This window comes from Lipotes vexillifer, unplaced genomic scaffold, assembly GCF_000442215.2.
Source record: "Lipotes vexillifer unplaced genomic scaffold, Lipotes_vexillifer_v1.1 scaffold937, whole genome shotgun sequence".
NCBI lineage: Eukaryota > Metazoa > Chordata > Mammalia > Artiodactyla > Lipotidae > Lipotes > Lipotes vexillifer.
Window position 1 is genome coordinate 1,588,852 of NW_006795975.1, and position 14,323 is coordinate 1,603,174.

Sequence of the window (14,323 nt, forward strand, 5' to 3'; positions counted from 1 at the left end):
TTGCGATATGTGGGCCTCTCACTGTCGTGGCCTCTCCCGTTGTCGGACGCGCAAGCTCAGCGCCCATGGCTCACGGGCCCAGCCGCTCCACGGCACATGGGATCCCCCCGTACCGGGGCACGAACCCGTATCCCCCGCATCGGCAGGCGGACTCCCAACCACTGCGCCACCAGGGAGGCCCTGTTTTCTTTTTTTTTAAGCTGTCACAAAGTATGCAGACTTGGGCAGGCCCCATCTTTGTAGCCAAGTCTAATTATAGATGAACTAGAAGTTTTCGTTTGAAAACTGTCTAAGAGTTAAAATTTCAATAAAAGCAGAATAAGGATTTGTCAAGGATCACCAACGGTTTAAAAACTAGGCCAGACGCCTTTTCCTTTAAGAGGGGTTTGCAGGATCCTGCTGAGGCCTGTTTCCACGTGTGGGCAAACAATCTCTTAGTCCCCTGCCAAAATACTTCCATTGTGAGAACGCTCCAGAAAGGGCCTGCCAGGCAGAGAGGCAGGGGCCTCCCATAGACTCTGCCTGGCTCCTGGGAGAGCGTCACTCTGGTTGATTGGCAGGGATGCCAGTGCCCTGCACTCTAACAAGTGATTCTTATGTGCGCTTTTGGCAGCTCTGCCCGCAGTGACGTCAGATCTTTCGAAGCCCTCGGTTGGCAGGCTGGCATAGATCTTAGCAGAAAACTATTGCGAGTGCGGTTTGAACAGCAGACGCGTCAGATTGCCTCTGGCACGAAACTCCTGGTCCCCGAGGCCACCTGGGGTCTCCGGCCCACTCCACAGGTAGCTCAGGGCGTCCACAGTTCATTTCCCTCTTTGGCGTTCCAAAGAGGGTGTCAAAGGGTAAAGGCCCTCAGGAGGCCACAAACACCAGAAACGTACGCATCTCTGCTGTCACAGTAGCCGCCCGCCCACGTTTTTTTTCAGTTTGGAGACTACCAAATATCAGGGTTGAAAGAGAGATGAAATCATGACTTTGAAGCAGACGTAAATTCCTAAGGGAAACTTGGAGGGAGAAGCTCGCCGCAACTCATGCTTGAAAAGTTGCGTGCTGAGCCCTCAGCCTTGCCAAGGACATAAGTGCACGGCGTGTTTGTGGCTGGTGGTGGCGAAGGCTTCTTTTCTTTCTTTAACTGACATATCTCTCAGAGGCCGGTTTCCACGAGCTTTACATTTTCTGAAAAACATTTTCTGGTGGGTATTCAAAGGGGAACACAGGACTGATAGGCTAGCTCAAGTTGCAGAGCTAGCAAACTCAACGGAGTTCTTTCCAGACACTAGGGACTGAGAAAAGAGGGCACAGCCCGGAGAGAGAGGACCAAGAGAGGTCCAGGGAAACAAACTCAACCCAGTGCACAGAGACGAAAGATGGTACCTGGAGTCAGAGGAAGCCGGCGTCCACGGCACAGCCGCGAGAGGGTACACACTTTCTAGAGGGCAACTTGGCAACACGTATCCAGAGCCCTAAGAGGTGTAGCCAAGGTCCTTAAATTCCGCTTCTAGGATTTGCCCTTAGGAAATAGGCAGCTTTGTGAACTGGGCATAGGTACCAGGATGCTCGCTGCAGAATATTTATATTAGTGAAAAACTGGATGTGAGCTAAAGATCCTGTAACAGCAGATAACCTAAATTATGGGAGAGCTATTCCTTAGCATACTATGTGGTCATTAAATATTATTTTGTCTCGTGGTTACCAGCAGTGGGGAGGGGAGGGGGAGATACAACCTATTGAGTATAAGATGGCTCAAGGGTGTATTGTACAACACGGGGAATAGAGCCATATTTTGTAATAACTGTAAATGGAGAGCAACCTTTAAAAATTGTGTAACAATTTAAAAAGTAATTAACTATAGAGTTAAGCAATATTATTTCATGAGAGAATACTTAAATGTTATGTTCTACAGCTGAGGGTAGAAAGTTAAGGCATTAGACACCAGGGTGCTGGCAGTGATCTGTTTCTTTATCTTGGTGCTGGTTACGCGGGTGTGTTAGGTCTGTGACAATTCATTGACCTGCACCCTTATGATATGTGCCCCTTACTCTTTAGTAAAAAGTTTGAAAAGGTAGTTTCCTAAGTAGAACGTTCATTATGGTACAAACTATATTAACATATTCCATATATGTATGTGTGTGTATATATGTACGTGTGTATACACACAGATTTGAGAAAAGGAACTACGCTCCAAAATGTCAGCAGTTTATCTCCTGGTGGTGTTACCATGAATCGTTGCCCTTATTGTGCTGTGTCGGTCTCCAATGAATACGTATGATTTCTGTAACAGCCTCCAAAACTTTAATAGATGTTAATTTAAAAAAAATGGTCAGAGGCATGGAAAAGCACACCAAATACAGATAGAAGTCACAGTTCCTCGTCCAGGGCTCGCCGGCTCCCCTGGGGTGGGTACGAGTGGTCCCCACCATGCGGCTGCTGGCGGCCCGCGTGGTGCCTGGCCCCCAGCACCCTGCGGCCAGGGGTGACCGGGAGGCAAACACTCTGTCTCAGCGAGGCCTACGACCAGATAGATCCCTGCGTCCTGAAGCCCACTGCTCTGTCCTTCCGGGTATGGCTTCTGTGCAGGCTCAGAAATGGCCACGAGAAGGGTCCCTATCAGGGTCTGAGGTCTCTCAGGATCCTAGCGGGCTCCCTTGATTGCAAACTCAGACGCACGTGAACTGGAGGCCACGGTGGGATGGGGTCATTCCAGGTGAGGACACTAAGCCTCCTTCTGGGGGAGACTAGGTTCCCTGGCACTCAGGTAGCTTCCATAAGGGGCCGGGGGCAGGACGTGGCCCTCTCTGTTCGAGATCTTTCTGGGACCTCTTGGAGGTCTGAAGAGCAACAGATTGGCCCTCGGTGGGGTTTTTCGAAGGGGAAGATTCTCCGGAAAACATCATCAGTTCCATTTGATTAAAAGAAAAAAGATGATTAGAGACAGAATGGTAATGTAATAGATGAAAGAACAGCAGAATTCACAGCTGAAATTTATGGAACATTTATGACCCAGGCACTACCCATAAATTATCCCATTGAAGCCTCCTAATAGTTCTAAGAGGTAGATCTTACTCTGACTCCTGTTTTAAAGATGAGATAACCAAGGCTTGAAGACATCTGATAACTAATCAAGGATGCTTGCCCCTGCAGAGCCCGTGCCCTCAGCTCCCACATGGTAGGACGGCTACAGTTGGGATGAAGTGTCCCGAGGAAAGTCTATGAGCTCTGGTGGGTGAGCTCTTCAGTGTGCCCTGAAGGTGGGGCAAGAAAGGGTGAGCTTCTAAGAGGGAAGACTTAAGGAGATTTTAAGATCCTTGCTCTGTGAGGGTCATTTCACCTGTCCTTGAGGATGAAGAAACCACCACACAGCCATCTTGCTGGGATATGTAGTGGAAATAATACAGTTGGAGACTCAAAAGAACCACGGCCTCGCTTTGAGTGGGTGAAATTCATCTCTTTGATCTTAATTTTCCCCATCTGTGAAATGGGGTTAATTAGCGCTATCCTGCTGATCTGTTAGCAGGACTGGATTTAATGTGGCAGACCTGGGCGTGGCAACCGGGACATCACAGGTGCTGACTGATGGAGTGATGGCTGTCATGTTTTCCTGCGCCTGGAGCCAGGCAGGTCGAGAGGCTCTTTGTCGACCTCATGTGGACAAGCTAATGGATGACGACCCAACAGAGAAGGTGGGGAGGCGCACGAAACAGTGCACTGCCGTTCTGTACTGCCATGGCTTTCGTATGCCTAAGCCCGGACTAATTAGTATTAAATTACACGTCATAGTCAGTATTCCTGGAGATAGAGGAAACTATAATGAGAAAGAATGAAGGAAAAGCAATCTCCTCACCTCACAAAACATAGGCAACTTTTTGGCAAAATCCACCACTCTGGTAATTGCTGGTGTGATGATTTTTGTAAAATGGCTGAAGGCTTCCAAGTCGACCTTTCCACCTTCTGGGGCGTTTACTATTGGCGCTTGTCCAATGTCTTCTGGCTGAGGTGAGACAAAGAAAATTTAAATGGAGACATCGAAGGGATCATGGATCACGGATCACGGTTCTCACGCGGCAGAAAATCTCTTCTGAACTGACACTGTACACTTTCTGCATCTTTTGTTAACAGACCCTACAGTTTTCATGTCCTTTAGTTCTCTGAGCAAAGATACCTGTCCTGGCCATTGCTTTCAAAGGCCCCCAGTGATCATGGTCACAGGATTGTTGCTGTAGAAAGAAAGAGAAAGTGAGAGAGAGAGAAAGAGGGAGAGAGGGAGGAACAACAGGAATTTGGGTTCTGCTTCTGAGTGCAAAAAGGTGACCTATGCTCTGGGGGCTCTGGGCGCCGTCTTCAGAGCACGGCGCACTCTGGAGGGTGCCTTTCTGTGGGAGGTGGGCGCGGCGTGGGCAGGGATGGGGAGGTCTGGCCCACAGCACCCGGGGGCGTCGTTCTTGCTTCTGATGCCTTTTGCTTGGCTCGAGCCCTCCACACGCCAGCTGGAGGAGGCCTCCGTGGGCTGGGGGAAGCCCTCTGCTTTGGGTCGCCTCCAGGGGCTGGGCTGTGTACACTGGGCAAACTGGAGGGCAGAGTGGAGAATTTACTAGTACGACTTCTCTGCCCTTGTTCGCAACCATCCATCGCCTTGCTGCTCACAGGGTGGGTGTCAGCAGCTTGGGTGTCATCTGGAGACTTGCTGGAAACGTAGAATCCTGGCCCCCTCCCCAGACCTACTGGTGCAGGAGCATCACGTGCGCAAGCCCTCAGGCGCTGTGCACACGCCAGGCCCCCATGTCCACTGGGGCCTTCCAGCTCCTTGGCCTGCTGTCCAGTGACCGCCATGCTGTGGCCTCTCCACTATCTGCTGTTGTCAGCACTGCTCCCTGCCAGGGACAGTCCTCCCAGTCACCCTTACTGGTCCTTGTGATGACAGTGACTGCCTCAGGGGGTTCTCACCCAATTCCCGACAGGCAGGTGGGCAAAGGAGCACCCAGGGAGGTTAAAGACGGTCCCCTGAGGCCAGGACTGATTGCTGGTCTTCCAGGAAGTTGTGATGGGATCAGAGGACCCTACCCTGCCCGACGGTGACCCTCTTTGCCTAGAGTCACGGTGCACATGCAGGAACCAGGCAGCAGGGTGGGAGGCGTGGGAAGCGGGGCAGAGAGGGCAGCGGGTACTGGCTCTGTGAGCCTGCTGAGCCGTCACCACTGAATGGCTGGTGAGCGCACCGCTGGTGACAAGACCGTGGCCTGCCTCCAAGGTCCCCAGACTTTTCTGTGCATCAGAATGACCCCCCAGGCTTTCCAATTTAGTAGGTCTCTGTTAGAGAATCTGAGTTCCTAACAACAACTTCCTAGGGCACTGATGCTTCTGGTCTAAGCCCACACTTTGAGAACCACGCACTGAGGAACCCACTTCCCATTCCTCTTCCCCCATCTCCCCTGTTACTGCTCACGTCTAAGTTTTAGCAGTAACAGGGGAGATGGGGGAAGAGGAATGGGAAGTGGGTTCCTCAGAAGAAAAGCAAGGATGATTCTTTCACTCTCGTTGCCAGGGCACCAGGGTCAACAGGAACAGCCCAGGCCCTCCAAAGTGTGGTCAAAGTTGTGGGTACAGCCTGGGGAAGGACTTTTAAATCTATTACATAACAAATGCTGGCAGCATTGACCTTTTTGGAATTCTTCTGTTTATTTTATTTTACTTTTTTTATTGTTTGTTTTGGGGGCAGTGAGTGGATGGGAAAGAAAGCTGGTTTACGTCTTGTTTCAGAATCAATGACGATATTTTGGGGCAGCTGCTGGCATGGCAAAGCCTAGGAAGGCTACTGGTTCTCCGGGTGCAGACGGAATTGATGGAATAATCACATGTACAGCTTCTCTCACTCTCTCTCTCTCTCTGTCTGTCTCTCTGTCTTTCTCACACAGACTGAGCTACGGGAAAAGGTACACAGAAAGTCTGGGCGTGATTCTGATACACAGTGAAGTTTGGTCACTGCTACTTCTGGCATCCTTCAGACCTCCTTGCTGGTCTTCCTAATCCCTGCCACCCCAAAGTGCGGCCTGTCTCACCTGCGTGTCTACTGTACGGCTCTCTTATGAAGATCAACTGATAAAAGGAACATGGTCACACATTAAAAAGGTAGGGAGGTGTACACACACACACATGTAGGGTGAACTTTTTAAGAAATAAAAATATTTTAATAACATAGCTTTGGCCTGGAATGGTCTTCAGCGGCTTACTATGGATGTTAATAGTTTCCATTTAATCTGTGAGTCTGTGGGGCATATGAATCACCGTCTGTGATACCTCTAAAGGTTTGAAAAATAGGAGGGAAATTATACAAGGAAATATGACAATTTTAACTAAAATTAAATGCCCAAATGTAACAACCTCACAAGCTTTCCTGTTGATAAATATCAGAGTAGGAAAAAAATTTACTTTTAAGCCTTTGGGTATTTAATGGAAAATACAATTGCTAGAAGTAAAAACACATACAAAGTAAAAGCCTTCTATTACATTATTAAGCTTTATATCCATAATAGGTCTTGGATACTAGAAAAAAACATATAGGAGCTTGGTGTGGCGTCTGCTGGTTCCAGGAGATTTGAGCTCCAGCCAGGATGATCGAGGTTGTTTGCAACGACCGTCTGGGGTGAGCCTGGAGCTTTATTACCAATAGAGCAGAGTTCCTTCTTCCTGTCCTACCCTCTTCCCACACCCTCGCCCCCCACACTAATATGGATGCTTGTTTTTGAAAACTCATGTCGGTAAAAACTTAGAGGCTGAAAAGGAAAAATATATGAATTGACCCAAGTTAACACATCAGGAAATACAATTAAAGTTGAGCTTGTTTGTGACTTCCCTGAAGGTTTTTTACCCATAAGGACAACACATTATTTGCTAAAATATTTGGAAGATGTTAAAAATAATAGAGTACCAATATTTGGCACAATTGAATCTACTGGATAGCTTCTTACAGCTAGTAGCCTATAGTGCACTCCCTGAACACGTGTGCTCACACACACATGTGTGTTTATGCACATGAGATCAAACTCGGAGGCTGAGGATAGGTGAGGCTTGCAGGCTCACCACTGGGGACTGTGGGGAAGCTGCTTTTTGCCTCTGTGGATCAAAGTGCTTGAGCTGCTCAAAGGGGTGGGCAGGGGGCCCTAATGGACCTCCGGAGCCTGCCCTGCCTGCCTCTTCCCGTCTCTGCCACAACTTGATTCATGCTTTTCCATCTCGGGGCGGCCTTCCTTCTGGACTTTTGCTTTCTTCAGAGTCCTCACTTCTGTCTCATCTCTGCCAATTCCAAATCCCACCCACTTCCAATTCTATCTTCTCCTCGAAGCCCTCTCAGATGGCCTCAGTGGGAAATGATTCTACCTCATTTGAATACACCTGGTGGCCCATGTAACCACTCATCTGGCATCTAGGCACTTATTACTATTACTTTTATTGTAGTTATGCAGGTACACATCTAAGATATGAACTTCTCAAGGTGGGGAGATATGCCTTGAGTATCTGTCTACTGTGTAGACGGCAGTGGGCCAAATGGTGGAGGATTGAGGGAGTGAATAAACCTGTGTTTATATATGCACTCAACCAATGTTTATTGAGCAACTACTATGGGGTCAGGCCTTGTTCGAGATGCTGAGGTGACAGCAATTAACAGTGTATCCTCAAGAAACCTTCATACAGTGAAGGCAGACAGACAATAAATGAAAAGAATACTCTCATGGAAGAATTTTAGTTTGTGATAAGACTGGAGATGACTTAATAATACTTGGGGCTCAGGAGGTAGGGTGGTCAGCCAGGCCCCTTTGAGAAGTGATGTGTGAGCTTTAACTTGCAGAATGTCAAGAAGGCAGCCTTCCACAGATGCAGAGGACATTTTAGGCAGAGGGCAAACCCAGTGCAAAGTCCCAAGGTCAGAAAGGAGGCCCGTGTGGTTAGGCCCAGAGGTGGCATGAGATAAAGGATGGAGGGGCAGCAAGGGTCCCATCGTGATGGGCCTTCAGGGCCATGGAGGGGAGATGGGCACATTTTAAATACCATGGGGCACTGCTGAAGGGCTTTTAAACAGGGGAGCAGCATGACGAAATTTATGGTTCTAGTGGAGAAGGGATGTGGTTGCCGAGGAAGAGGCGGGAGAACAGCAGCAGTGGTTTGGGCAGGAGATGAAGTGGGCTGGACCACGGGGGCAGCAGGAGAGATGGAGAAAAGTGGGACTTGGAGACATATCTAGGGAGCCCAGGGCAGGGGTTTCTGATGGACTGGAGATGGGGTGAAGGTCAATAAGGAATCCAGCACGTATCCTCTGGGGCAGTGGAGGGGGGGACCTATAGAAGGAGAGATTCAGGGGTGTATGCAGGTGTGGGCTTCAACCCTAGCTCAGCACTAGAGGTGGCTGGTATGACACAAATCGAGACGAACTGGGGCTTTGTGCTTTGTTGCATCAGAATTGTTCAAGGTGAGTAGGAAGTGCTACGAGTTGACCCCTTTGCAAGTGGCTGTCTCAGAGCTGAGGGCTTCCTGGCTGGGGTCTCTGGCACATGCAGAGGCGATGGGGCCAGACGAGACTCTTCCTTTGAGTGATCACATTGTGTCTCCCCGCACCTTTGTGATGGGGAACAAATGGTGATGAGAGGTCCCTGGGCCTTGGGCCTTTTCCTGGGGAAAGCAGGGACAGGATGGTACGGGTGGTGGTGCAGGGATGATGCACACTGTAACTCCATAGGAGCTTGTTAACGACATGCCAAGCACTTCTATCTATTACTTTTACACCATTGATAAAGGCATAAAGGCAACCGAGACTTAGAGATGGGAAGTAACTTACCCAAAGTCACATAATTAAAAAGCAACAAACTCAGGCTGTCTGGTTCCAATTTCTATGCACATAACTACTAGACTACGCTGCCTTCTTCTGATGTAATTATAATCATTTTGGGTGACAGAAGCCTTCCTGGCTTGATTGCACTTATTTTATGACCACACGTGGTCAAATCACCCATCCTGCATCACCCTTCTGCTTATGCCCCTTTTCTGAGGCTATTATTGAGAATTTGTGTCATCAGACAGTAGCTCTGCCAGGGGGAAAGTGGGGCAGGCCCACCCTGGTTCTGATGGTCACATTTTATACCTGGTGAAAAATCCACCCAAAGCCATACCTTTGCATGTGAACTAAGGGAGCAGCGTAATAAGGAGACAGGCTGGGACCTGGGACCTGGGACCCTTGGCTGCAGGGCTTGCACCCGGACAAACGTCTCCTCCCGCAAGAAAATACAAAGAAACTATAAGGGACTAAAATAACTGCGTACATGTGCAGTTGCGGCAAATTATGGACAAGACGAAACAAAAAGACCCCCCAAAAAACCCCACCTGCCACTTCTGAAGAGCCGGGAGCAAAAGCACAGTACTGGGCATGCTCCTTGCACTCAACACCACCAAGGGGTGGGCAGACCACCTAGGACATCCCTCTGGTCCCACCCCTGGCCCTGCCCCTCCCCTCCCCTCATATAAGGAACCAGCTCGCCCCCCACTCCCCCCAGGGAGCTAGCAAGGGCACCTGCTGCTTGTTCTCGCTCCCCCCCTGCTGCAGCAGGGACCCCAATAAAGCCTTGCCTGAGCTCCTTATCTGGCTTCTGATCAATTTCTATTGATTAGGGAGTCCAAGAAGTCTGGCAGGTAAAAACAACACCGTGTTCAACAGACAATACTGTCGCTGTACGGGGTTTACTCCAGTCCAGTGTCTTCCACATCTGGGAGCGCAGATGTGAGCTGCCTTGGTGGAGAGACTCTGCTTTCCCTTGTTCACCACCACCGGCCTCTTGCCCCCCTCTCAGTCCACACCTACTTTCCATCACCACTGCCACCACACAGGAATCGGCGCTTCTGCACCATCAGAGATTTGAGTGGATTTTGGAGGATGACTTAAATGTTTTTGGAAGTACTTTTGAAGAGTGGCTGTAGAATTACTGTGAAAATCTGCATATGGCTTTTGCAGACGTTCCTCACTTGCCAGTGACTCATTTTCACAGGCGTATGGATTTGAAACCCCGGCCCAACCATCCATCTCTGTTTATGACTTGCGTCCTGGTCTTCGGGTAAAAAACGATGAAGAAGCTCCTTTGGGGAAGTAAGCTCCTTGCCCGCATGCCAGATAAATGAATACGTCGAGCTTTTATGACAACGTATAATTTTTAATCCCTTATGACACTGCCACACTATTATTAACATAAGAGGCCTCCTCAAATTCTTTTCCAGAACAAGATGGGCAATCATCACATAAAAATAAATGAAATAATATACGTAGCAGTGTTGTAAGCAAAAAAAAAGTGGTATTGGCCACATGAGAAATGCAAATCTGAATGTGCAGAAGCCAGTTCAGGACATGGATACCACGTAGCAAAGCTGTCTTTAATGAAGGATTGTTGTTTTTTTTTTGTTGTTGTTGTTAGAGATTTTTTTGATGTGGACCATTTTTAAAGACTTTATTGAATTGGTTACGATATTGCTTCTGTTTTATGTTTCGGTGTTTTGGCCGGGGGGCATGTGGGATCTTAGCTCCCCGACCAGGGATTGAACCCGCACCCCCTGCTTTGGAAGGTGAAGTCTTAACAACTGTACTACCAGGAAAGTCCCTAATGAAGGACTCTTAATGTCCTTGCAGGAATAATTCACCCCGCAAAAGCGTAAACTTTTTATCCTGAGCATAAATACTCAGAGTCACCCTGCTGCAGGGGATGTGCGTAAATGTGTCAAGTGGCTAAGACAGGGCTTAGTTGTGCTGTTTCTGAGGATGGGCCCATGGAACTGGATGGTTTGTTACACAGATATTTACTGGGCTCTATTCTGGTTATCTACTGCTGTGTAACAAACCTCCCCAAAACTTAGTGGCTGTAAACAACAAATTTTCACTATCTCTCAGAGTTCTGTGGATTGATGGGCTCAGCTGGGTGGTTCTCACTTGGGGGTCCCTCATGAAATGGCAGCAGAGTCTGGTGTCACCTGCAGGTGACATTTCTTACTCACATTTCTGGTGCCTGGGCTGGTTGGGAATCTCTCCAAATGGCTGGCTTGAGCTTCCTCACAGCATGGTGGCCTCAAGGTAGTTGGGCTTTTTGTTACATGGCAGTTGGCTTCCCTCAGAGAGACCAGATGGCGTCCCTCTCCAACATAACCAGTGTAGAACTGCAAGCCTTCTTATAACTCAGCCTTAGAAGTCGCTCTGCCCAAATCCATTGCTTCAAGGAATCACAGCCCAGCCCAGCCTCAAGGGAAGAGAGGAATACACTCCACCTCTCCGTGGGAGACAATGGGCCATGAAGACAGGGAGGAAAGAATTTATTGGCAGTCACCCTGCTGAAAAGATACCACACGTTTCAACCACGCTGCATAGTGTGGTGGTTAAGAGCATGGATCCTGGAGCTGGGTTGTGTCCATCACCACTGCTTACTAGCTGGGGGATTGAGGGTAGATCTCCTTAACTTCTTTGTCTCCGTTTGTAAAATGGAGATATTAACCACATCTACCTACATAGGTTGGTTGACATAGGGAGTTAATATCTGGAAAGCACTTACACTGGTACCGGTCACTTGGCCAGGGCCGTCCAAGTGTCTCCTAACTTAACTGTTAGTGGCTGCCATCAACAAAGTGTGTTAGAAGCCGCTCGTTAACAACAATGGAGGTAATTATTGGAGGGCAGGTGGATTATGGGTAAGCTTTTTCTTTCCAAAAATTTCCTTTAAGGTTGTTGTTATACCATCTTCATGAAACCAACCAAACCAAACCAAACCAAACCAAACAAAAAGCTAGCCCATTATAGTGGTGGCGTTGAGGCGTGAAGACAATGACAGCCTATATCTCTTTGTTCAGATGAGGGGTGCCCTCACCTACCCGGGAGATACAAACAGACCCACAGAATATCCGATGCTGGGACTGAGTGAGGTCCTCATAAAGCTTCATGTCATAAACTAAGAGCTGGGTCAGTCTCCGAGATGGCCAAACACCAGCTGGTGGTGGGACGGGTGGTCCATCTGGGAACTGGGGACAACAGACGTGAGTTGGCCTTTGGGCCTGGCCTAGCCACTTTCTGGCATTGTGACCTTTGGGAGAGACACTGAAGGCTTGGTTTGTGTACCTTCGAAACGGGGATAGTGATTCCAGCCTACCTACCCCAAAGCGCTGTGAAGTCCAAAGAAGAAATAGAAGGAAGGACTTTCACGATGGTTGGTTTTTATAAAAAACATCAAACATTGCTATTCCAAGGGTCTGGAAAGGCCTGTTTTTCTTTACACTCCCCTCCCCCATCCCTTCTCCCCATTCCCACTGTCCTCCTGGACGCGAGATGATTTATTTTAAACTCACCATTTTGGCTTCTGTTGGCACAAAAATATGTTTGAGATATGAGTCACTTCATTCTAGGGGTGAGTCTAAAGGGGATATTTTGGAGTGAGTTTAGGGGACTAGGTATGTATATAAATGGGCATCTGAAGGAAGAAATAGGTATAAAAAGGGAAAGCTAGCAGGTAAAGAATTTTGCTAATTAGTTGATCCAGGGCTGCCCTTACAGCAAAAGCAAAGAGATAAGTGCCTTAGAATTCAGTGACTCCCAGGCAGGAGAAGGTCAGACAGACCTGGGTTTATGTCCCGCCTCTGCACTCTACTCCAGTCAATCAGACGCAGCGAGTCCAGCAGCATCCCGGATTCCGAGGACCAAACGGATCGCGCAGAGGTGGAAGTGGAAGCGGAAGGGGCGGGGCCTTACCAGGAACTTCCGCTTCTGCTTCCAGTGGCTGCCTTGGGCGTTGGTGGCCACGTGGGCCTCGGTGACGGTCTTGATGAGCTCCCACTCCTGGTCGGTGGGCTCGGGCTTGTGACCGATGGATCTCTGCAGCTCCTCCCGCCGCCTCTTTTCCCGGTTCTCCTCGATCAGCTTCCTCTTGGCCAGACGCTTGCTGTCGTCCAGGACCACTGGGGGCGGGGAGGGACACAGAACAGACACTCCCCAGACACCTGGCAGACCCCGCGGGGGCTCGGGCCGCTGCACAGCCCGCTCAGGGAGCCTGCGGGGGTCACCCTGGGCCATTTCTCCCTTGGCAGCAAACTGCTATGGACGAGAGCCATCTTCCACCACTAGCCCCAGCACCAAACTCCCGATGCCTAGCCAGCTTTCTAGAACAAAGATGGGGGCGGGGTGGGGGGGATGGGGGCTGGACACTGGGCATCTCAGCCCCACAGAGTGGGGGGGGGGGCCCTAGATAAGAATGAACCAGAGACAGGTAAAGCCCATCCTACCTATAGGTTCACAGGTGTGTCTGTCTAGCCAGTCGTCTGAATTCACTCTTAGGGTTTCTGTTCCTTCCCTCCGCCCCGCAAATGGCTCTTACTAAGAAGAACTGCAGGTTCGGACAGTTCTTGGGCAGTAAACAGAGGCTGGCGATCCCTTCCTCAAAGGAAAAAGGAGTCTAACTCTTCATTCGTTTCCTGAAGGCTGATTGGAGTATGGCGGGGCCTAGCACAGGCCTCACAGGCACTCACTTTGCATTTCTCTCTACCTGGTCAACCCTCAAAGGTGATTAAAGAGCCCAGGCTTTGGAATCTAGAAAGACTCGGGTTTGAATCCCTATATTACCACATTCTAGCTGTGTGACCTTTGGCAGGTTACTGAGGCTCTCTGAGCTTTCATTTCTTCCCACATAAAATCCGATCAAGGGACTTCCCTGGCAGTCTAAGTGGTTAAGACTTCTCTTTCCAATGCAGGGGTTGCGGGTTCCATCCCTGGTTGGGGAGCTAAGATCCCACATGCCTCGCGGCCCAAAATCCAAAACATAAAACAGAAGCAATATTGTAACAAATTCAATAAAGACTTTTAAAATGATCTACCTCAAAAAAAAAAATCTTAAAAAAAATCGGATCAATAATACCCACTTTGCAGGGTATCAGTGTGATAACGCACTATACATGCTCAGGAAGTAGAGCCACGACTTTTATCATTCATGCAAAAGGGAAATAAGAAGGGCAGGTAACAAGAAACCTATATTTCTGTGGTTAATTTCCAAAACGAAACCATTTCACCAGACTCTCAGTAGCCCTCAGTGGCATGGAAAGACTCAGGTTTCGTACTACAGAGTCATAGGGTTTTACCAATGGAGGGTCCTCAGCTCTTATCTAGTGCAACTCCCTCCTTCACAGAGGAGGAAGGAGATCATGACTTCCTTAAAGTCACACAGCAAGTTCATGGCAGAGCCAAGGCAAGACCCAGGACCCCTGACTGTGGTCCTACAATATCACTGTCCTAGGGCCATTTCTTGAGGAAGCCGCGACCTGGTAGGGA

General features: G+C 49.0%; 1 protein-coding gene across 2 annotated transcripts in view; it reads right to left on the reverse strand.

Moving 5' to 3' along the window:
- THRB (thyroid hormone receptor beta) overlaps positions 1-14,323 on the reverse strand; it is a 225,430-nt gene that overhangs the window by 6,681 nt on the left and 204,426 nt on the right. For both annotated transcript variants that reach the window (XM_007468062.1, XM_007468061.1), the window contains 2 exons: positions 12,755-12,960; positions 3,842-3,988 (listed from right to left, as the gene is read on the reverse strand). In XM_007468062.1, coding sequence (XP_007468124.1) covers positions 3,842-3,988; positions 12,755-12,960 — 353 coding nt within the window. The remainder of the gene's footprint in view (positions 1-3,841; positions 3,989-12,754; positions 12,961-14,323) is intronic.